Source organism: Capricornis sumatraensis, chromosome 2, assembly GCF_032405125.1.
Source record: "Capricornis sumatraensis isolate serow.1 chromosome 2, serow.2, whole genome shotgun sequence".
Taxonomy (NCBI): domain Eukaryota; kingdom Metazoa; phylum Chordata; class Mammalia; order Artiodactyla; family Bovidae; genus Capricornis; species Capricornis sumatraensis.
The window spans coordinates 182,718,976-182,742,392 of record NC_091070.1 but is presented as its reverse complement, the minus strand read 5'-3'; the positions used below and the strand labels follow the sequence as shown (position 1 = coordinate 182,742,392).

At 46.4% G+C, this 23,417-nt stretch overlaps 1 protein-coding gene across 1 annotated transcript; it reads left to right on the top strand.

Annotated features, from left to right (window-relative positions):
- Window positions 1-3,872: 3,872 nt before the first annotated feature.
- On the top strand, window positions 3,873-5,318 carry FOXD3 (forkhead box D3). The gene has a single exon (XM_068992034.1). The coding sequence runs from the start codon at window positions 3,873-3,875 to the stop codon at window positions 5,316-5,318; it is 1,446 nt and encodes a 481-aa protein (XP_068848135.1).
- The last annotated feature ends 18,099 nt before the right edge of the window (window positions 5,319-23,417 follow it).

The following is a 23,417-nucleotide window of genomic DNA, read 5'->3' as shown; positions in this document are numbered from 1 at the left end:
CTCATTACATTCTCTTTTGGCTGAAACGTTCCAAACATTTGAACAGGTGAGACAGCTGGCTGCCATCTTCTTTAAATCTCTCCTGGGAAGTTCGATTGTTGTGACCCAAATAATCACTCTCATTCGTATTAATTGTTTGTGCCTGTGTTTTTCATTCTCCCTCTTACTCCCTCCCCAGTTACCGAGATTCAGAAGATGTTTTATCCACATTTCTCTCCTTCCCACCCCACCCCCAATATTTCCGTTCCCTCTATCACGTCTTTCTCCCCCCCACAAGTGTGTCACTGTCGCTCTGTATCTGTCTCGCTTCTCCCATCTCTGTTCCAAAGTTGGCGGTAACTGACGACCTGTGGACTTTTAGCCGCTAACTGGGATCATGCGGCAAACAGGATTTACTAAGCCCGGAATCTAGTTGGCCCAGGACAGGACCCTGCACTGTGTCGGGCTCGCGCCCTTCCGCCCCGGCGGTGTCCCGCAGTGATGGCAGCGGGAACCTTCCTGCCTCCCACCTGGGCTGCCGCTTAGCCTCCTTCCCGCCACGGCAGGTTGCGCGGCGCTACTGTCCGCCCAGAAGGAAAAGGGCGACGGGCTGCCCAGCCTAGAGCTGTTGGGAGAAATCCGCCGTCTCCGCTGGAAATCGATATTAAGCCGTTGGGCCGGCACCGGCGCAGACGTCGGGGGCTCAGCCAGTAGGTCCCGCACGTCTCATCATTTAGCTAATCGAGTCGAAAAGTTTCTGTAAGGGCCAGACCCGGCATCAGATGGTAACACTGATTGAACAAGAGATTAGCACAATAGATCTCTAACCGAGGGGAAGCGTTGCTTTTCACGCTACGCGCCGTAATTAATGGTATGAATCAATTAATTTGACTTTTATTGTGTCGAAAGAAAAAAGCGCAACAAATGGAACTGGCGGCTGGGAGTTGTTCACCCCCACCCCTTTCCCCAGAGAGGTCCCAAAGAGACACGGGGGAATGGACGGATCGGGCCAGGTCTTGGCCGAGGGAGGCTCAGAGGCAGTAAACAGCGGCGCCGAGGGAGTGCTGAGAGCCAGCCCTGGCGGGCCGAGGAATTGAAATTAGGCTCATTTGGAGGATGCTTCAAGAAGACTGCGGAGGGCATCCCCTGGAGCCGCTACCCTTCCGTGCGTACACACACACTTGCAACGCGTCCACGCGGGCCCAGCCTCCTAAGCTGCGGTGGGGCTCCTGCCGGCCCGCGCCTGCCTCTGGGGCTGGACAACCGAAGCTGAGCAAAGGGAATCTGTGGATTCGGTTTCTTTTCCGTGCCCCTCGGACGTTCTTTTTGTAATTATTGGGTTACTGAGACAGTTTCACCTGGGATCTCCGCTGCCGAGGGACAGCGGGCAGCCAGTTCGCCGCTGCAGTCGGTTTTGCGGGAAGCTGTCTAGAAGGTATCGTAAACGGTTCGGAGCCTGCGGGCGACAAAGCGGTGCAGCTGCCGGAATGAACTCTGATGCATTTTAGGGTCAAGTGCAACCGGGGTATCACTTAGATACAGAAAAATCGTGGAGTTTCCTGGGCGTCTCAAGATGGAGGAACTGCCCTGGATTCAACCAGAAACATCCTGCGAAGTGGGGGATCCAATGTGCTAGTGTTTTATCCGGGAAATTATCTAATGAAAATTGAAGTCAATCTGTGTGTCGCACTGCCTATAAGTGAAGCAAGTTTACGTGTGTGTCTAGGCTAAGGAATGAGAGAGGTGGTAGGTGAGAGAGACACAGACAGGGAATCATAAGTACTACTGTCCTCCAGGAAATACATCAGTTTCTTAGTATCGTCTGTAAATACTGAATTTCACTATTTCTTCTCAGACTATATCCCCTTGTGCTCCTTCCTCTGGTAAGGCCTGCACTCCCTTCTCAGGCCTCAGTGGCCAGACTGAGCTCGGGTTCCAGGAGCCCTTAACACCCGGCAGGCACTCGCGGCTCGCAAGGAGGCTGCCGAAAAATGCAGGAGGAAAAAGCAGCGCATCGCGGCTTCACCAGGTCAGGAGCACTATTCCGAAGTGCGCGGTCCACGCGCCTCAGCAATGTCACGCATCCGGGGTCGGTTTGCGCCCCCCACCCTCCATCCCAGTTAAATGCCGATAGTCTTTCCTACCATCACTGACTTTCCTTGCCAAAGAAACTCGGTGTGCACTGGCCATATCCTCGCCTCCTCCTCCACCTCCTCTGCTGCCGATCTCTGAGGAACTAAAATCTTGGAGTGTTTGTCTATATCCTAAGGGGAAAGAATCCACGTTAGTTAGCCGCAAGGAGAGTCTAGGCCGCCAACAAGCTCGCTCCCAGGAGGCTGGGCCCAGAAGCCTGAGAAGTCACACCGCCCGCTCCCCCTGAGGTCAGCCATCCCAAACAGGGCGCGTCGTCTAACCTAGAGGCCCGAAGCCTCTTCCCGTCCCCACTCGACTTACCCAGGCCGCTGCCAATGCCGGCTCCTTCCCCAGCGCCTCATTTCCGACTTTTTCACATGCTAAGTCGTTTAACAACTCCGAGCAGCTAAGTTGCGGCTTTATTTATAGGTTCTCTGTTATTTTACGTCCTTTTTATTTCTCTCTGCAACTATTCTGATAGATTAATCAATAGCCATTTTCTGACCTTCGGAAACCCCAACTGATGCTGCTGTGGCCGAGCGGGGGGCGGGGGGGGGAATATATTATTACACACATATACATATAAACACGCCCACATCGAGCCGGGAAACCAAAGACAGGACCCTGTGGTTTGACTTTAGCGGGAGGAGGAGCGCCTCCCCTCAGCAGGTGTCTCCGCCGACTAAGCACTGAGGCAGGAGGGGCTCTTAAGTCTAATTAGCAAGACAGAGCAGGGGCGCTGCCCTTAATCTTTAGAGCTAAAAAGAATCAAAAAAACAAAACCGAGACTACTAAGTTTTTCTTTAAAAAAAAAAAAAGGATGTGAATCTTGTCCTACATTCTATGCCTAGGGAGCATTGGCAAAGGGCGGGTGGCAAGCAGGGGGCGGGGTGGGGGAAGGGAGAGGGGGCGGGGAGGTCAGGGAAGCAGAGCCGCGGATCCGGCGGGGGCTCCCGGGCCCACACCCTCCCTAGCTCACACGCACCCACCCTCACTCACACCCACAGGCTCCCTCGACCCCCTCGCCGGGCTCCAGCCCAGGGTGGGGTCCCAAGGCGGTCCCAGGCTCCCTTGGGCCCCGAGGGATGCTGGCGCACGGTGCGGCGCGGAGTTGCGCGTTCCTTGTCCCTTTGTTGACAATTCTCTCCACCAACTTGAGTTTGGCCGGCTCCGCGGCGGCCCTGACGTCACGCACGGTCACGTGGCCCCGCCTCCCGTTGGATCTTTAAGTAGAAAGTAATCTATCAGGCCAGTCCTTAAAACGGGACTTTCGACTGCGGGGGCTTCGGCGTCCCTGACACCCCCCTCCCCCGGTTACCCCTGCCCGCGCCCTCCTGAGCTCCTCGGCGCCCCGCGTCCCGCGCCCGCCTGCACCGCTCCTGCTCCCCACGCCCGGGCCGGAGGCAGAGGAAGGCAGGCGAAGTGAGGGGGCGCGGCGTAGAGAAGCTGCCGGGCCCGGGCCGGGTCCGAGGCCGCTGCCGGGAGCAGCAGCGAGCGCCTAGTACCGAGCGCCAGGGACAGCTGGAGTTTGCGGAGCGCTGCCACGGGGGGCGGACGGCACAGCCCGAGTCGTGCGATGCCCGGCCGCCGACTGTGAGCCAAGCCGGGAGGGCCCCGGACCACCTACGCCCCCCTCCCCTCTCCCAATCCCCTGTCTTTCGGGGGCGCCCCAAACCCCTTTCCTGAGGTTGGCGGCAACCCCTGAAGGCGCCCATCGCGCGCCGCTCCTTCCCCGCCGCCGCCACCAACCCCGAGGAGGGATGACCCTCTCCGGTGGCGGCAGCGCCAGCGACATGTCCGGCCAGACGGTGCTGACGGCCGAGGACGTGGACATCGATGTGGTGGGCGAGGGCGACGACGCGCTGGAAGAGAAAGACAGCGATGGGGGCTGCGACAGTCCCGCGGGGCCGCCCGAGCTGCGCCTGGACGAGGCGGACGAGGTGACGCCGGTGGCACCCCACCACGGGCAGCCTCAGCCGCCGCACCAGCAGCCCCTGGCACTACCCAAAGAGGTGGCTGGAGCCGGGGCCGGGCCAAGGGGCGAGGCGGGGGCATCCGAGGCCGACGGCTGCAAGAGCGGCGCTGGCGGCGAGGAGGGCGGCGGGAGCGGTGGCGGGCCCGGCTCCGGCAGCGGTGCTGCGGGCGGCCTGGCCCCGAGCAAGCCCAAGAACAGCCTGGTGAAGCCGCCCTATTCGTACATCGCGCTCATCACCATGGCTATCCTGCAGAGCCCGCAGAAGAAGCTGACTCTGAGCGGCATCTGCGAGTTCATCAGCAACCGCTTCCCCTACTATCGGGAGAAGTTCCCCGCCTGGCAGAACAGCATCCGCCACAACCTCTCGCTCAACGACTGCTTCGTCAAGATCCCCCGTGAACCGGGCAACCCGGGCAAGGGCAACTACTGGACCCTGGACCCTCAGTCCGAGGACATGTTCGACAACGGCAGCTTCCTGCGGCGCCGGAAACGCTTCAAGCGCCACCAGCAGGAGCACCTGCGTGAGCAGACGGCGCTCATGATGCAGAGCTTCGGCGCCTACAGCCTGGCGGCGGCGGCCGGCGCCGCGGGGCCCTACGGCCGCCCCTACGGCCTGCACCCTGCGGCCGCGGCAGGCGCTTACTCGCACCCGGCGGCCGCGGCAGCTGCGGCGGCGGCCGCGGCGCTCCAGTACCCGTACGCGCTGCCGCCCGTGGCCCCCGTGCTGCCGCCCGCCGTCCCACTGCTGCCCTCGGGTGAGCTGGGCCGCAAAGCGGCCGCCTTCGGCTCGCAACTCGGCCCGGGCCTGCAGTTGCAGCTCAACAGCTTGGGAGCCGCCGCGGCCGCCGCAGGCACGGCGGGCGCCGCGGGCACCACGGCGTCGCTCATTAAGTCCGAGCCGAGCGCGCGACCGTCGTTCAGCATCGAGAATATCATCGGAGGGGGCCCCGCGACTCCCGGGGGCTCGGCTGCGGGCGCTGGGGGCGCCGGGGTAACTGGGGGCACCGCGGGTAGCGGAGGCGGTGGCGCCGCGCAGTCCTTCCTGCGGCCGCCCGGGACCGTGCAGTCGGCAGCGCTCATGGCCACGCACCAGCCTCTTTCACTGAGTCGGACGACGGCGACCATCGCGCCGATTCTGAGCGTACCGCTCTCTGGACAGTTTCTGCAGCCTGCAGCCTCGGCTGCCGCTGCTGCCGCCGCCGCTGCTCAAGCCAAGTGGCCCGCTCAATAGGGACGCGCCAGTGGCCGGGATGCGGGGCCTGGCAGCGGCCTGGAGAGTCGACTGCAATTTGCAAGCTGCGCGCCCCGCCCCGCTCCTGGCCCCCCTGCCCAATCCTGGACTCTGCCTCTCTTCCATTTCCTCCCCCCCGACCCCTCAACACCGACCTTCGGCGGCCTCCACCCAGTCCTGCACACCTAGGCTGGCGGAGCAAACTCTCACCGCTCGCCCGCGGGGAGTATCTTTCCATACAGGTAAAACCGAAAACCGATTTTTCCAAAACTGTACCCGGACGGCGCCTGCTCTCAGTACCTGGGGGATGAGAGGGAAATTCTTTGTACATATTTGTATAAAAATTATTGACTTTCCTTTTGGGGTTTTTATTTTTTTAAGAAAAAAAATTCAGTAGATTTAGAGCTCTGAACTTTCATTTTTTCTGAAGGTTCACTCTCCGCAGTTTTATGTGAGAAAAAATGTATAGAGACGTTGGGAGATTTTAAATATAAAATTTTCAGAAGACGAAAGTCATTCTATATAAAAGTCTGTTTATATATAATGAATATATATGGTATTCTAAATGTTATTCCATCGTGTTGTACACAACTTTGTAAATAAAATTTTTAAAGGCTCAGCTTAATGTTTCATTTAGGTGTCTGAGGTAAATGACAAGGTTTTAAAATATTTGCATTTTATTCTTCCCAGATGAGTTTCAAGGAATGACCTTTTCAAACTTTGCTAGTTCATAATTTGAGTGTAAGAAAAATGTAATTGGAAAAATATGCCTAATTTAAATTTACTAATATTTTCTTTTGGTTTTCACATAACATGGGTGTGTAGGTGGTGATTTTTTCCTATCAATACATTACATCTAAGTGACTAGATATTTCTGAAGATAAAGTAAGCTGCCATTTTAAAAACCAACCTAATTCTAAACTTCAGCACAAACATCAGACTTCATCTTTCACAGTGGAAACTTTCCAAATGAGAGTTCTTAATCATTTCAATTAACCTTTCAAAAGAATGTTAATTCCAAACATTTCCCTCATCTTAGCATTTAAAGCCTTGATTTTTTTCAAACTATTTTCATCCCCTAAGTGGAAGTGATAATAAACCCAGTTAACTTTTTAAATATATGTAATGGCATTTTAAATTTTGTAGTGAAATTGTATTACCTATATGAACCTCATAGATGATACATAGTTGTTTGTTCTTTAATAATATTTTCAAATATTATGCCTCTTTTCTATGGCAGTAATCAACGCACAACATAATTTCGATATCTGAAGGGTTCCTGTAAATGTTTCCTTTCTTAGCAACCCGCAGCTTTTCCAAAGGCCAAGAAATATCCTTTAATATCCTTTTAAAACAGATGCACTTCACTCCGTTTCTTAAACTTTAAAAAAAAACCTTGGAGGCTAGTTAGTATGAAATGCGAGATCAGAAAACAGAAATGGAGAAATGTCCTTGTGGATTATTTTTAATGTGCATTTCAGCTGTTGCAACCGTAAGTATTAACGTAGAAATGAAACATCTAGATGCGGAAAGTCAGTTCCCATCACCACCAACACATCCTCAAATGACATCAATTCTAATTATTTCGTAATTAATTTAGCTGTTGCAATTACGTATGCGAAATTGCTTTTTAAAACTGGAGCGGGTAGCAGTACTGTCAGCTCGGCCCTATGCGGGTGCTGTTTGCAAAACACCGTCAGTCCCCGGCGCTGGCGTCCACCTCGCCTCCCTCGTCGCGGAGATGCCTCCCTCGTCGCGGAGATGGCTCCCGGCTGCTGATCCGAGCCTTATTTCTCTGCTGTCGGCGTGGGCTAGGGCGTCACTTTAAAAGACACTTCCTCGCAAATACCGAATCGGTCTTCCTGGTAAACAGTAAACATTATTGTGTCCTGAGTAAACATTCCTTCTGGATCAGAGTCCTAAAATAAAACAAGCTGCCGGGGATGAGATCGTTTAACTTGATAAACAAGAACTTGATAATCAACCGCCGCGGAGAGGAGCTACAGTAACCTTCACGAAGAAGAGATTTTGGACCACACAGTCTACGGGCGGGTCCCTTCTAATCTCTTTTTACAAGGAAAACTAAACGGATCTAAATTTGTTTGTGTGTTGCAGCTATAAAAGTAACAAGTAGTTTCACAGTTGTGTCTGGCTAATCGGTTTTTACACAAACAGCAAATGGTACATGATTTGTGCAAACACATAGAGGTTATTTCTAAATTTAGCTTACACCCCTGGGAAAAGGGAAAGGCCGGGCTTCTTGAATTCACTTTTAGCCTCAAGAAGCTGCTGATCCAAGGCTTCTAAATGACATTGGATAACAGGGGCCTCATTCCATCCCTGATCCTTTGTTACTTATAAAATTACTCGCTCATATTTCCGCGCATAGCAGCAATACCGGCCGAGCCTGCGCCCGCGGCGTGACACTCGGCCACAAGCCGCCGCTTGAGATCCGCGGAGCATTTTTTCCCCCTGATATATTCGGCAGTGGAGTGTAGAGGAGAGATCCGCCGGCAACTTTCCTTCCAGACACTTACTAGCCTTGAACTAGAGCCTAAAGATGACCCTTTTCTTTATTTCTGGGCGGGTAGGAGACTCTTAGCCCCAGACCTCAAACCGACCAGCGACTCTTTAAAAGTCCAGGCAGATGTCAGGGATATAGGCCTGGCCATTTCCCCCTGAAAAGCTCTTTTTGGTTTAAGCTTGTTAGACCACGAAGGCTTAGAGCAGCAGAAGAAAATGCAAATATCACATATAATGAACACAAGCACTTGGGCTTCAAAGGAGGGCCTGAAACCCACGTTTTATATGAGCGAACGCGACCACCGGCGTCGAAAGGCACTGAAAATCCCCTCTTACACTGAGATTTAAAGGCAACACGACTGATATCAGAGTTTTATTTCACTTAGGCAGATTTATTTGTAATAAAAAGAGGAAGCGGGGGGTTTTGGGGGGCGGGGGTGGATTTTAGCTTTCAGCTACACACCAATTTAAACTGGTTTCCACTTCCTTTGGCACTCATTTCTAAAAAGTCCATCCAGTTCCAAGGGCTGTGATCCTTAGAACATCCCCTGGATGGAGTCCCTGAGGGGGTCCGGGTACTTAGTCACTGCTCCAGGAATGGAGGGTGAGTTCGGAAGTCCAGGGAAAAGCGAACCAAGGCTACAATATATGCACGCTCTTTCCAGGGTTCTTGCTGCGATGGCGAACGTGGCCTGTAGGGGGCGACGAGCAGATGCAAAACTTCCCAGTTTTGTCTCCGAGGGTCCAGACCCAAACCTGAGAGACCTTCCCTTCCAGGCTCTGAGCACCCTGACCCTCTTACCCTGTTCATCCTCCCGGCCTGGGACACCCAGGTCGAATCTCAGAAAAGCTGTTTTTCTCGATCACTCTCTTGGAAGGGACAGAGTCCCGAGGGGAATTTGCCCTAAAGATTGGGAAGCAATAAAGTTTAGTGATGAGGAAACATAGACTTGGAAGCAATTAAGAGTTATATTTGAGGTTATTTATTTTATACGGTTTATAGAAAAAGTCTTGGCAGTGAGAGGACCATGAAAGGCTGATGTGTGTGTGTGTGTGTGCGCGCGGCATGCATGTTTTAACGCAGGTTCCTTGAAGAACTGTCCTGAAGAGACTATGATCTGAAAGAAAGCCAGTTCCAGAGCCATGTCTATCAGACTCGACTCGTGTCCGTGATGGTGGCAAGTTGCAGCATCATTAGTGAATAAACTCCTCTGAGAGGTGGATGGGAGGTTGGAAGGTTTCAGAGTGCCCAGGTGGAATGTGTGTGTGTGTCTATTTCATGGGAGGGAATGATAGGAAGCAGTGGAAAGAGAGAGGTCTTCCAGAGGGACATCCCAATTGGGACATAGGTATTTACTGACTGTGACCTTGGACAAACTGCTTGGTTTCTTTGAGTCTGTCCATTCCCTTGTCTCTACAACGAGAATGAGAGAATGATACTTGTAGCTTGGGCTTGCAGGATTAGGTGAGTTGGTGTCAGGGGTTGGTGGGGGGGGTGGGGGGTGGGGTGGGGGTGGGGGTGGGGGTGGGCAGTGTTTTGTAAACTGTAAAGACCTAAGGGGATGTAAGGTGGTTTGTTAGTGAGTTCTAGAAAGACAAATGGACATCCCTGGTGGCTCGGTAAAGTCAATAAAGAATTCGCCTGCAATACAGGAGACCTGGGTTCCATCCCTGGGTCGGGAAGATTCCCTGCAGAAGGAAATGGCTACCCACTCCAGTATTATTACCTGGGAAATCCCATGAACACAGGAAGGGTTCCGACACCACTTAGCAACTAAACTACCAACCGACAGAAAGACGAACAACTCTGTTACAAACACCTACAGTGTTTGGCTGGGTTTTGAACCACTAGATTTTAGGTGTAAAAGATGAGCTTTTCTACTGCTTTTCTAGTTCAGCCCTCCCTCCCCCGCCCCCCGCCCCGCGCGCACACACACACACACACACACACACACACACACACACACCCGCTGTCTGAAAGGATGGAGCAAAAGAGAGGCTAGTCAGAATGGGCTTTTCAAAGGAGAGGTCTCGTCCAGGTCTAGAGTCCTTCGACCCCGCCCTGCTCTTGAGGACAAGGCCGGGATGCCCACCTGCTCTCAGTCCGCAGTCCCAGCTCTGGAGGCCTGGCCTATTTCTTTCTGTTGAGTCGTCTACTTTGCTCTTTGCCCCTTTGCTTCCACTGTCCGAGGCAAATGGGGAAATCTGAGCCCTCCGCTGACAGACGCCCATTAACGCAACGCGCAGCCTCAGGGCGAATTAAAGGTAACCAGATCTCAGGCCCACGTGAAAGACCACCCTCCCTTTGCCTGCCTCCGACAGTTGGCAGAGATACACCCAGAGCCAACTTCTCTCTTAATCATCACCACCCCCTCCCCTTGCCCTGTTAGGAATGTACTAGCCATTCTTTGCTCCCTGCGGGCAACACCAGCCAAGAAGGGCGGGTACACAGAACAAAATTTGTAAAGAAATGTTGCAAAATCAGCGGAGGAGTCGTAGAAAGCATTATCTTATTTTTATTTCTTGAGAGGGTGTCTTATATCCGAATTTTTCAAAATAAGAAGGAAATTAGTCACTTCACTTCCTCGTTCTTCATATGATTTTATGCTTAAAGCACACAGCTCGGTCCTGTCAGTTGAGATGAGGAGGTGTTCATTCCCTTGTCTGAGTCCTCTGGGTCTAAATTTCAGAGGCATTTTCAGAAAAACAGTCCTAGAGAACACCCTCTCTTCTTTTCACACATGCCCTGAAAGTTCTGTGACTTTCCCAAGGTCACTGGGCAGCCCAACGATAAGCCTTAGAAATGCTCAGCGGAAGAAAAATTGTTCTCTATCCTGGAAAGACGCCCCACTTGAGGAAAGGAAAAAAGCGAACAGTGGCACAAAGATTGGAAAGACTGGGGGTGCGGGGAGGGGGGCAGAGAGAAAGAAAAAAGACAAACGCAGAAAAACAAACACTGGGCCGAGCTGAACTCAGTTCTGCAAAGGCCGAGACCTAGACCCGGTGCGGCCCCGCCGCGCGGCCCCGGAGGCCAGCTACGCCCAGACCGATCCGCGCCGCGCCGCGCGTCTTGCCCAGAGCCGGGCGGTTCGCCGGCGACCTCGATCTCCTGGCCTCGTGATTTGTGCAGGGAAGGACGAAGGCGGAAACTCCAGGCCCGAAACTCAGAGGTCAGAGGTCCAGCCACATCGCTCAGGTCCCCACGAGTTGGTCCCCGCGGGTGTCCCCAGCCCCTCCCACCCCGGGCCCACCTTGGCGCCAGCCACTAGGGCTTGGCCTGAGGGACTCCAGCTCCGCCGGACTGGAGGGGACGAGGGCGGGGCTTGGGGGGAGAGGAGAATTTGAATTGACTAGGGAGGAAACCCATCCGTAAAAAGACACCCGCTCCTGCGGCGCCCCACTGGCCCGCGCCTGGGAAGCTCGTGACGAGGACACGTCTCCGTGGTGTGAACCCGGGCGGCCGTAACGCCCCAGTCCAGGATCTCCGGGGAACCCGGGGTAGCTGTACTAGGTACAAGTTAGGGCGCAGTCCTAGGAGTCCTAAGGAGGATCGTGAGAAGTCGGGCAACAAGGCCAGGATCTTGGGACGGGAGTGCCCCCTCGACCTGGGCCTGTTTGCCCGGCCGCCAACTCGTGGCAAGAGGTCTCTTCTCCGCCATCCGCGCCCCTCTGCTCCCGCTTCAGCGTACTGGGCGTTTGGCATGCTCCTTCGCGAGATCCGGCAACAGGAGCTGAAGTGCACGCCTTATCGAAGAGGGGAGTTCTCTTCCGCCCTCCACGCTCTCTTCTCGGCAGATGGTGAGCGAGACTGTTTCCCCCAAAAGACCAAGAACACATTTTTGCCAGTTACATTTATCTGCAAGGGGCGCATGCAGAGGAACGCAGCGGGCTAGCAACCCCAAACCTTAACGTTCCTGTTTGCTTTCAAGCTCCACCTGGGAGGTACCGCCTCCTCCAGGAAGCCTTCTTGAGCCTCCCAGCTTAGGTCAGTTGCGCCTTCTTGGAGTTCACGGTGCCAACTAATGAATCGTTGCCTACGTTGCCCTGTGATCTCGTTACTATCTAATATTGCTGAACACAAAGGGAACGATCAAAAGTATTTGTCTAATAAAAGACAAACTAGGACCATGGGAATGGGGATGAGGAATCGTGAAGGCTGTTAATTGATCGAATGAGGTTTTTCTAGAGATTGGGGGCGGTTTTCTTCCCATTGTTTCCTTCAGTTCCCCCCCTTTTTTTTCTATAATAAATGATTTTATAAACACCATGTTAAAGGAATTTTTAAAAGTCCTTATTAGAGATTTACAAAGTATAACATGTCAATGTTCATAAAATAATTGGATTTTCTGCAATATTTTTTTCTGCCATTGTGAAATCAGTTGAAAACTTCTTGGCCTAGCCTAAAGTATACCTACAGACAGTTCTACCTCCCTCCTAGGGAAGAAAACTCCATTAGAGTACCTTGGGATTTTCAGTCCCTCTGCTTCAGTTCTTCCAGAAGAGGATTCACTACCTCACAAAATATCCATTGCACATAGGGGCAGCTTTATTTTTTAGAGTGCCTTTCTTTTATAGACCTTTTATTTCCTCAGTAAAGTATAGAGAATTTGAGAGTCATTTGCTTAGATGTCAATACTAAAGATGTTATATTGTCATGTGTTGGGTTTCTTTATCTTGAAGCCCAAAGAATTCACCGTGGTTTGACCTCTGCGTTTGTGGAGAAAACTGAACAACAGCTAAAGCTTTGAGAAGGTGTTCTGTATTCAGTATACATGTTCCAGGACTGTAAGGGGTCTGTTCTGAGATCTATTTCGAGAGCTCAAGTTGTTTACCACCTCCCCCAGGGTTGAGTTCAGACTATACTGGTGGTAAAAGTTTTGTTGGATGGTTGTTAGAATCTCATGGGGTTTGTTTGTTTGTTTGTTAACCAGAAAAAAAACTAGTTTTAAAAAGTTAAATTATTTAATATCTCTTTCATTGCTGTGAACATTGGCATAAATGTTAATCTCTTAACTGTCAGTTATCCAACCCATTCATCATATGAAACTAGGAACTTAGATGGCTTCCCTGTATGTAGAATTCATACAGATTCTACTATTTAATATAGAGAAGAAGAAAGAAAATCTTAGATTATTTGGCCATTGCCTTCCAATTGAGATCAAGATACTATGCTTTTTAGTGTTATACACTTAATGCATTTTTTTTTTTTTTTGCAAACTTATATCTAGTTTGTGTAGTCCCTATTGATTTAGGGGTTTTTTTTTTTTTAGTTACTGATGTATACTTGATTTACTGATTTAGCCTTTATATAGCTCAGTTAACTTCTTTCTTTGCCATTGTTACAGATTATACCAGTAAGCCATCTCTCAAATTCTACCATCTTGCAAATGTAAATGTTGGTTACAAGAACAAGGTGGTATCAAGATCAGCACAAATTAATCACAACCACTGTGAAACATCTGCTTTATTGATGGTACTTCAACAGCATCACCTTTCCACATACATCAGGAATTATGACTTTATGATAAAGTTGCTCTTGCTGCTGGAGGGAATCGAGTACAAGAGTTAATAGATTGGATTAAAAGACAAGAGTAATTCTTAGTCCTACCTAGGCCTGACATTGAACTTGGAAGTATCTGATGGACTCTATATTTGCCCACATAAAGACCACAATTTTTTAAATTATAGAATATTGGCTATATTCCCTGTTGTATACAATATATCTTTGTAGTGTATTTTATACATAATAGTTTATACTTAATCCTCTAATCCTATATTGTCTCCTCCTTTCTCTCTCCCTACTGGTAACCACGAATTTTTTCTCTGTATCTGTGAGTCTGTTTCTGTTTTGTTATATTCACTAGTTTGTTGTATTTTTTAGATTCCACATATAAGTGCCATCATACAGTAATTGTCTTTCTCTGTAAAGACCACTATTGAAAATGTAGCTGAAAGAGAAGAGAGGAATTTAGTATTATAACTATCATTTTAATGATTCAGGCAACAGATCTTTTTGAGTAACTGTTTAAAAATTTAGAGATTTTTTTTCTTTAAACCTTAATTTCACTTTCATCTTGATTTAAGGTATCTGTTATATCAAGATATCTGCTGTACAAATCTCCAGTAGTTTGATGGCTCTTTCACTCTGATATTGGTAGTGTGTATGATAGTTCAGGGGAGGAGACTGGATCGCCCGCCTCTACCACTACCACCCATGGGGGTTACATGAATAAAGTGAGGAAACCCCACAGGAAGCTGAAGAAATCTGCTCTTCACTTTGGGAAAAGAAAGAAAGATAGTGCTAAGTCGTGTTTGACTCTTGCGATCCCATGAACTGTAGCCTGCCAGGCTCCTCTATCCATGGGATTCTCTGAGCAAGAATACTGGAGTGGGTTGCCATTTCCTTCTCCAGGGGAACTTCCCAACCCAGGAATTGAACCCAAGTCTCCCGCATTGCAGGCAGATGCTTTACCGACTGAGGTATGTTGGGAGCCATCATTCTAGTACAGAATATATATATATATAATGTGTATACATATACTATATATATATAAAATAAATACATATACATATACACACACATGTAGTGGGTTACTTAAAAAAACATTTTTTACCACTCCTCACTATATGCGGGATCTTGATTCCCTAACTAAGCAAATGCCCCTTGTGTGGAGTGTGGAGTCTTAACCATTAGACCACCAGGAAAGTCTTAATGGGTTACATTCATTTATCTGTTGCTTTAAATATCCTTTTATAAATGAGATGAAGTGAACATTGAAGTGAAAAAAACTTTATTAAATTATAAGAGCTAAAAACTTACTGTGTAAGAGATAGCTGTACTGTATTTTCAAAATTGATTCCCTTTCTAGGGAGGGTTTGAGATGCAGAATGATTGTCTAGAAAGAGCATGGATTTTGGATCTGTTTCCTATGGTCAATCAAATTCTGGGCCTGTCATTTCCAAAATGTGACTTTGATCAAAGGTATTTGGGTTCTCTGAATCTCAATTTTTTTATCTATGAAATGGGAATGGAACCACAATATGAAGATTTACTATGATTATGCATTTGGAGTGCTCAATAATAGTGGCTATTATTACTTTACAGTTTTTGCTGATTTAATAGCAGTCATATTTTCATGAAGCTACCTTTTGTTTCCCTCTGATATTATATAACCATAGTTGTTACATTTCATATTTTAAAATGATATTGATGATACCACTGTCCCTTCCATCTGTTTGAACTAGGTATCATTTTTGTGTTCTCACAACCTAACAAATGTGAAACAATTTACTGTGTAGTGCCACTTGCTAAATCACTTTTTCACTTTCAGAGTATTTTTCAGTCCTGTGGATGAGAGGTCTTGACAATAGTCATTAAAGACATGATAGCACTTTCACAAGAACAAGGACATGTGCCTTATGTCTTTGCTGATCTCTGGATCTAGGTGGACTAATTTTAACACTTTTTCTAGATCTACACTAAGATTATACTAAGAGAAGTTACTCACTGCCCGCATTGTATCTGATCGAGGAAATGCCTAATTTTGAGCTTATAAAGACTACCTCAGTTATATTATCTGGTTAATGGGAGGATGTGATGTTGTACAGTTAAAGAAAGCTGGGACAGAAGTCAGCTGATAGGATTTTGCAGCCTGATGATTTTGGCTAAGTTACTTGAAGCCGGCTAAGTTATTTGAAGCTGTAAACCTCAAATTACGATAGTCTACTGGGGATGGTCTGTGTCTATTTAGCTTGAATTAAACCCAACATTACTTTTTCTGAAAGTGTCTTCCCTGGTGCCTCAGTGGTAAAGAATCCACCTGCCAGTGCAGGAGACATGGGTTCGATCCCTGGTCTGGGAAGAGTCTACATGCAGCAGACGTGTGCCTCAACTATTGGGCCTGTGCCCTAGAGCCTGGGAGCTGCAACTGCTGAAACCCACAAGCCGTGCTCCCTAAAGCCCAGGTTCTGCAACAAGAGAAGTCACTGCCATCAGAAACTGGTGCAGTACAACTACACTGAATAGTTCCCGCTCAGTGCAACTAGAGAAAGCCCACACGGCGAAGAAGACCTGCCACAGCCAAAAATAAATAAGTAAATTAGTAAAACATTTTTAAAGTATGAGAGAGATAGAAAAAAGACAAAAGAGAGAATGGAAAACCATTTAAATGTGAAGTTGTCGTGAATTCCATTCAGTGGGCATGGGACAGAGGGAAATGAAGCAAGGATGGCATGAAGTTGCTAGTTCTGGTTAGTCTCTATTCACTTATGCATTTTACAATGTAAGTATCTTGCTTCAGAAAATCGTATATCTTGATGGTTAAATATACTGCCCTTATATTTTTGTACAGCATGGACCCTAAATGCAAAACAATTCTTTCATCTAGAGTTCAACCAAAGAGGTATCAACCTGTTCCAACAGTGGAAATGCTGATAATTAGATTCAGAAAGTGATGGTATGCTTGTATATTGTAAGGGCGAATTTAAGGGATTTTGTGACTTATTTTTATTATATTTGATTTTGGTTTTACCTTACATGTTACTTTAAAATCTAGTTTCTGCACAAAATGCAATTTCCACTATAATATCTGCCTTACCAGAGCTATTCTTGGAATCAAATGAGATAATATATGTTAAAGTGCTTTGCAAAATACACAGTGTATAAAATGTTTCTGTCCTCTGGACAAGACTTGGCCAGAAATCCATTTAAAAGGTTTTATTCTGTGTTTTCACACAGAAAGTGAATTGTGATTGAGCACAGAATGGTAAGCACAATAATAATAATAAGGATAGGAGCTAAGAAGATAAATTGACTGCATAGTACCTGCCAGGAAATGTGTTTCATGCTTCAAGCAGATTATCTCAATTAGAGAGTGCTTTGGGACGAGTTTTTCCTCAGGTTTCTGTCCTTCCAGGCTCTCTTAAGACACTCCAAATTCAAATATTACGTACACTTTCTGGGATGCCTCCGCATTACTTGTGTGTGTGTTTCCCCTTCGTATATTGCTGAATTTAATAACTGAGAAGTGCTAGGTGAGAAAAATACTAATTTCCTAACTCAGTGTGTTTCCATGTGAAGGAATTTTGCTAGAGGACATGTGAGCCTTTCTCTGTTATCCCTCTCATGAGGGAGGAGGATAACATCTAAATGGTGAGTTTAGAAAAAAGGACCAGGCATTTGTGGACCAGCCGCTCCTGCACATTTTGGACTTGACTGCTCACAGAGAGGATGAATTCTGTCTTTCATTGTCTTCCATCCCATGACCTTAGCAGAACATGCGCTGTACTTGTGGTTGAGGTCTGCATCTATTTAATGCTGCATATGATTGGGTAGGTAAGTCTGACTAGTTCCAAAACTATAAGCAAGTTCACCTGGTTGCATATCATTTTTTTAAAAAAAGATTGTTTATTTATTTATTGGCTGTGGTGGGTCTTTGTTGCTGTGCGAGGGCTTTCTCTAGTTGCAGAGAGTGGGAGCTACTCTTCATTGAGGTACATGGGTTTCTCATTGCAGTGGCTTTGCTTGTTGCAGAGCACAGGTTCTAGGCATGTGGGCTTCAGCTGTTGCAGTGCATAGGCTCAGTAGTTGGGGTGCACAGGCTTAGTTGCCCCACAGCATGTGGGATCTTCCTGGACCAAGGACTGAACCAGTGTCCCCTGCATTGCAAGGCAGATTCCTAATCACTGGATCAACAGGGAAGGCCCCGGTTGCACATCGTCTAATGTAGCTTTCATTAGAAATACAGCTAATACTTAACTCTGATACCTGTGTCTACTTCTTAACTGTTTCTAAATCTAGGTGGGTAGGGGAGATAAGAGTTATGAATTAGCTACTTAAAACCCTAACAGTATAAGGGAGTGAGTGGTTAAGAGCACAGGTGTGGAAAGGAGATTGCCTGATTTCAAATACTAGCTGCATTATTTTTCAGCTGTGTTACCTTGTGCAGGTTACTTAAACTCTCTGTCTTAGTTACCTTATTTGTGAATCGGGGACAATAATAGTACCTACCCTCATAAAGTTGATGAGAGGATTAAATAAGTTAATACATGTAAAGTGTTTAGAATAGTCCTTGGTATACAGTAAGCATGCAACAAATGTTAGCTTTTCTTATTATTAATACTAATAACCCAAAGATACAATCTGAGTATTTGCAAATAATTTGCCTTCAGCTTCTAACTCCCCTCCTTAAAAGATGTTGATTTACTGATTGTCATCACAGGGGCTTTATCCTGGTTAATTCTCTGTGCTAAACATAGTAATTTAGTCTTTCTTCTCTACTTGTCACAATCGGTAGAAATGGGATTCACAGTGACATTCCTTAGGGGCACTTTTTAAAATTTTTATTTATTTATTTGGCTGTGTTGGGTCTTAGTTGCAGTGCTCAGGATCTTCATCACGTCATGCATCATATCTAGTTGAGGTGCACAGGCTTGGTTTCTCTGTGGCAGGTGAAATGTTAGTTCCACAGTCAGGGATCAAACCCGCATTCCCTGCAGTGCAAGGTAGATTCTTAATCACTAGACCACCAGGAATGTCCCAGGGACACTTTTAGACTTCTTTCATGAGGTCTTCATGCTAGTCTGCTGTGCTCACTCTTATTTCAGAATCACTTTGCTAATTCTATGTAATTTAGCAATAAAGTATATGCTGTCATATGTAATGGGGTGCTAGATAGAGTAGAAATTAAAAAAAAAAAAAACACCTGAGTTTCTGTTCTTAGGATACAAATATGCTGCAGTTATATTTGGGGGGAATGTTCAACATTTTGTCATGGAAAATTTCAAACATACAGAAAAGTTGAAAGACTTTTTGCAGTAGACACCTGTAATACTCATCATCTTACCAGTAACATTTTGGTACACTTGCTCTATCATGTAGTTGATCCAGTCATTCATCCTTGAACCATCCATCATTCCATCTTACTTTTCTGAGGCATTTCAAAGTAGCGTGTTGCAGTAATATTCTGAAATGCTAACCTTTGATTCATTCTTTGAAATTTCCTATAATTCCTCAATGTCCTCTCAGAGGGAGAAGTAGTGTAGCTTAGAGAATGGATCCGAAGCCTGACTGCTTGAAATCCAGTTCTGCCTCTTACTAGTCATGTGACTGGGTAACCTTACTGTTATTTAGTGTCTTCATCTGTAACAAGAGACTAATAGTAGTAATAATAGTATCTACCTACCTATAGACTAATAATAGTATCTACCTCTTGAAGTTGCTGTGAGAATACATGTCAAGTGCTTACAACAGTGCTTGGCCAGCAAATACTTGCAGAGTACCATCTCATGTTAGACAATGCATGTGTTTAATTCTCTTTCATTTTGGTAACACCTAAACCCCATGGGGGTGGTACTATTATTATTAAATATATTGCATATTAGCTATTGGGTTTCCCAGGTGGTACTAGTGTGGTAAAGAACCCATCTGCCGATGCAGGAGACAAGAGATGCACGTTCGATCCCTGGGTTTGGAAGATCCCCTGGAGGAGGGCCTGGCAGCCCACTCCAGTATTCTTGCCTGGAGAACCCCATGGACAGAGGAGCCTAGTGGGCTATGGTCCATAGGATCACAAAGAGTCGAACACAACTGAAGCGACCTGAACTAGACTAGCCTAGTCTATGTTGCTGCTGCTGCTGCTGTAGCTATTATTATTTGTTATAGCAGAAATTCAGAGGGAAAAAGTGTCTGGTTAGTTTTGAGTTTTAAAACAGACATTTTGAAGCTGATAGCAAAAAGGAATTACGGTTTCTAGAAAGAAACTGAGTTCTTGGTCAAACACTGAAGATTGCATCATTAACAACTGATTTTGAAACAACAGATAAAGACTTGCAGATGGCCAAATTGTATAAACTTTCTTAGCCTTGGAGAGGAGAGAGGAGCAGAAACCAGAGAGAAGCTAATGAAGGTAAATGGGACCTTCCCCAAGCCAGGCTGATTCCCGGAGCTGGGATAAATGGATGAACTTCGGAATTTGATAGCAGAGAATTTTGCTTCCTGCTAATATTTTTTGGACTCTAATGATGTAATTTTTTTTTAAATCCCATCCATCTCTTCAGCTCAGACTAGGACATTTTCCTCTGCCTTAGAAAAAGGAAACCATATGAAACAAAATGTTAAATATTTAGTTTTTGGACACCAAAACCCAAAGACATGGCAAAACAAAAACATGTTTCGATGAGTACAGTTGTTTCTGGTTCTAGAGGAGATACAAATTGTCTGGACTAGAAGAGAACTCAAGGGGCTTCTGAGTTTGCCAAGCAATCAAGAATCTGCCTTCAATGCTGGAGAAGAGAACTCAAGGACAGGCCCAAACAGACTGGGAAAAGTTGGATATGCTAGTTGGGGGTGGTCTTCTGTTTCCAATTATACTTAATATTTACCAAAAACATTTAAGTGTTGTTAGGGTATATAAATATATGACACACTGGTCATAACAAACACTCTCTTCCAACAACACAAAAGAAGACTCTACACATGGACATCACCAGATGGTCAACACCGAAATCAGATTGATTATATCCTTTGCAGCCAAAGGTGGAGAAGCTCTATACAGTCAGTAAAAACAAGACCAGGAGCTGACTGTGGCTCAGATCATGAACTCCTTATTGCCAGATTCAGACTTAAATTGAAAAAAGTGGGGAAAACCACTAGATCATTCAGATATGACCTAAATCAAATCCCTTATGATTATACAGTGGAAGTGAGAAATAGATTTAAGGGACTAGATCTGATAGACAGAGTGCCTAATGAACTATGGACTGAGGTTTGTGACATTGTACAGGAGACAGGGATCAAGACCATCCCCACGGAAAAGAAATGCAAAAAAGCAAAATGACTGTCTGAGGAGGCCTTACAAATAGCTGTGAAAAGGAGAGAAGCAAAAAGCAAAAGAGAAAAGGAAAGATATAAGCATCTGAATGCAGAGTTCCAAAGAATAGCAAGGACAGATAAGAAAGCCTTCCTCAGTGAACAATGCAAAGAAATAGAGGAAAACAACAGAATGGGAAAGACTAGAGATCTCTTCAAGAAAATGAGAGAAACCAAGGAAATATTTCATGCAAAGATGGGCTCGATAAAGGACAGAAGTGGTATGGACCTAACAGAAGCAGAAGATATTAAGAAGAGGTGGCAAGAATACACAGGAGAACTATACAAAAAAGAGCTTCACAACCCAGATAATCACGATGGTGTGATCACTCACCTAGAGCCAGACATCCTGGAATGTGAAGTCAAGTGGGCCTTAGAAACCATCACTACGAACAAAGCTAGTGGAGGTGATGGAATTCCAGTGGAGGTATTTCAAATCCTGAAAGGTGATGCTGTGAAAATGCTGCACTCAATATGCCAGCAAACTCAGCAGTGGCCACAGAACTGGAAAAGGTCAGTTTTCATTCCAATCCCAAAGAAAGGCAATGCCAAAGAATGATCAAACTACCGCACAATTGCACTCATCTCACATGCTAGTGAAGTAATGCTCAAAATTCTCCAAGCCAGGCTTCATCAGTATGTGAACCGTGAACTTCCAGATGTTCAAGCTGGTTTTAGAACAGGCAGAGGAACCAGAGATCAAATTGCCAACATCCACTGGATCATGGAAAAAGCAAGAGAGTTCCAGAAAAACATCTGTTTCTGCTTTATTGACTATGCCAAAGCCTTTGACTGTGTGGATCACAATAAACTGTGGAAAATTCTGAACAAGATAGGAATACCAGGCCACCTGACCTGCCTCTTGAGAAACTCATATGCAGGTCAGGAAGCAACAGTTAGAAGTGGACATGGAAGAACAGGCTGGTTCCAAATAGGAAAAGGAGTATGTCAGGCTGTATGTTGTCACCCTGCTTATTTAACTTCTATGCAGAGTACATCATGAGAAATGCTGGACTGGAAGAAACACAAGCTGGAACCAAGATTGCCGGGAGAAATATCAATAACCTCAGATATGCAGATGACACCACCCTTCTGGCAGAAAGTGAAGAGGAACTAAAAGCCTCTTGATGAAAGTGAAAGAGGAGAGTGAAAAAGTTGGCTTAAAGCTCAACATTCAGAAAATGAAGATCATGGCATCTGGTCCCATCACTTTTTGGCAAATAGATGGGGAAACAGTGGAAACAGTGTCAGACTTAATTTTTTGGGGCAGATGGTGATTGCAGCCATGAAATTAAAAGACGCTTACTCCTTGGAAGGAAAGTATGACCAACCTAGATAGTATATTCAAAAGCAGAGACATTACTTTGCCAACAAAGGTCCATCTAGTCAAGGCTATGGTTTTTCCTGTGGTCATGTGTGGATGTGAGAGTTGTACTGTGAAGAGAGCTGAGCGCCAAAGAACTGATGCTTTTGAACTGTGATGTTGGAGAAGATTCTTGAGAGTCCCTTGGACTGCAAGGAGATCCAACCAGTCCATTCTAAAGGAGATCAGTCCTGGGTGTTCTTAGGAAGAACTGATGCTAAAGCTGAAACTCCAGTACTTTGGCCACCTCATGTGAAGAGTTGACTCATTGGAAAAGACTCTGATGCTGGGAGGGATTGGGGGCAGGAGGGAAAGGGGACGACAGAGGATGAGATCGCTGGATGGCATCACCAACTCGATGGACGTGAGTTTGAGTGAACTCCGGGCGCTGGTGATGCACAGGGAGGCCTGGCATGCTGTGAATCATGGGGTCACAAAGAGTTGGACACGACTGAGAGACTGAACTGAACTGAACCGAACTGAGGATGTATTGAGAATTCTAATTTAGCATTCTACTAATAAAGGCAAGACTTGGCAATATTTCAGTGTTCCCATTATATATGACATAAGTAGATAGCTGGAACTCCCCAAAATTTTAGGAGAGATGTTTTATTTGTGCATTACTGCCTTGAGTTGGCTATAATTTTCTATTGCTTTTATTTTTCATTTTTAATTTAGAATGATAGTTCTAAGCACTTTACATGAATAAGCTATACAAGTATAATTCATACATATTACTTTCCAATTATTTTGTATAACCATGTTTATTTACAACATAAATAAATTGGAAATGACTATAATAAGTATAAGCTATGTGAAGTTATATTTAAGAGCACAGGCTCAGAGCCAAATTATCTGGGTTTGAATCCTAGCCTTACCCCTTACCAGCTGTGTAATATTGGTCAGGTTCCATTTCTTGATCTGCAAAATGGGAACTGAAATAGTATCTACCTAATAAGATCGTGTGAAGATGAATTTAGTTAATACATGTAAAGTCTTTGTAACAGTGCCTGGCACACAGTAGGCACTCAAGGATTGTTAGGTGATTTGCAAGTTATTTTCCCCTATTAAAAGAAAACTTAAGAGTTTATTTATAGCTAATTATTTTCATAATTAAGACTTCACTAAGAGTTGGGAAAGCAGGTGAAGACATTTTCTGAGATGACACTTTTTTTTTCCTTAGCTTTTAAGGAGGCCATGCTATGGACTACACTGTGTCCCATTCAACAGTCATGTGTTGAAATTCTAACCTCCAAATGACTGTGTTTGGAGATAAGGTCTCTGGAAATAAAGTTAAATGAGGTTGTAAAGGTGAAGAAACACTCACAGAAGTTTTCTTACCCCA

What these genes read in the sequence shown, in the direction of transcription:
- FOXD3 (XM_068992034.1), top strand. Translation starts at nt 3,873, where the DNA reads ATGACCCTCTCCGGTGGCGGCAGCGCCAGCGACATGTCCGGCCAGACG.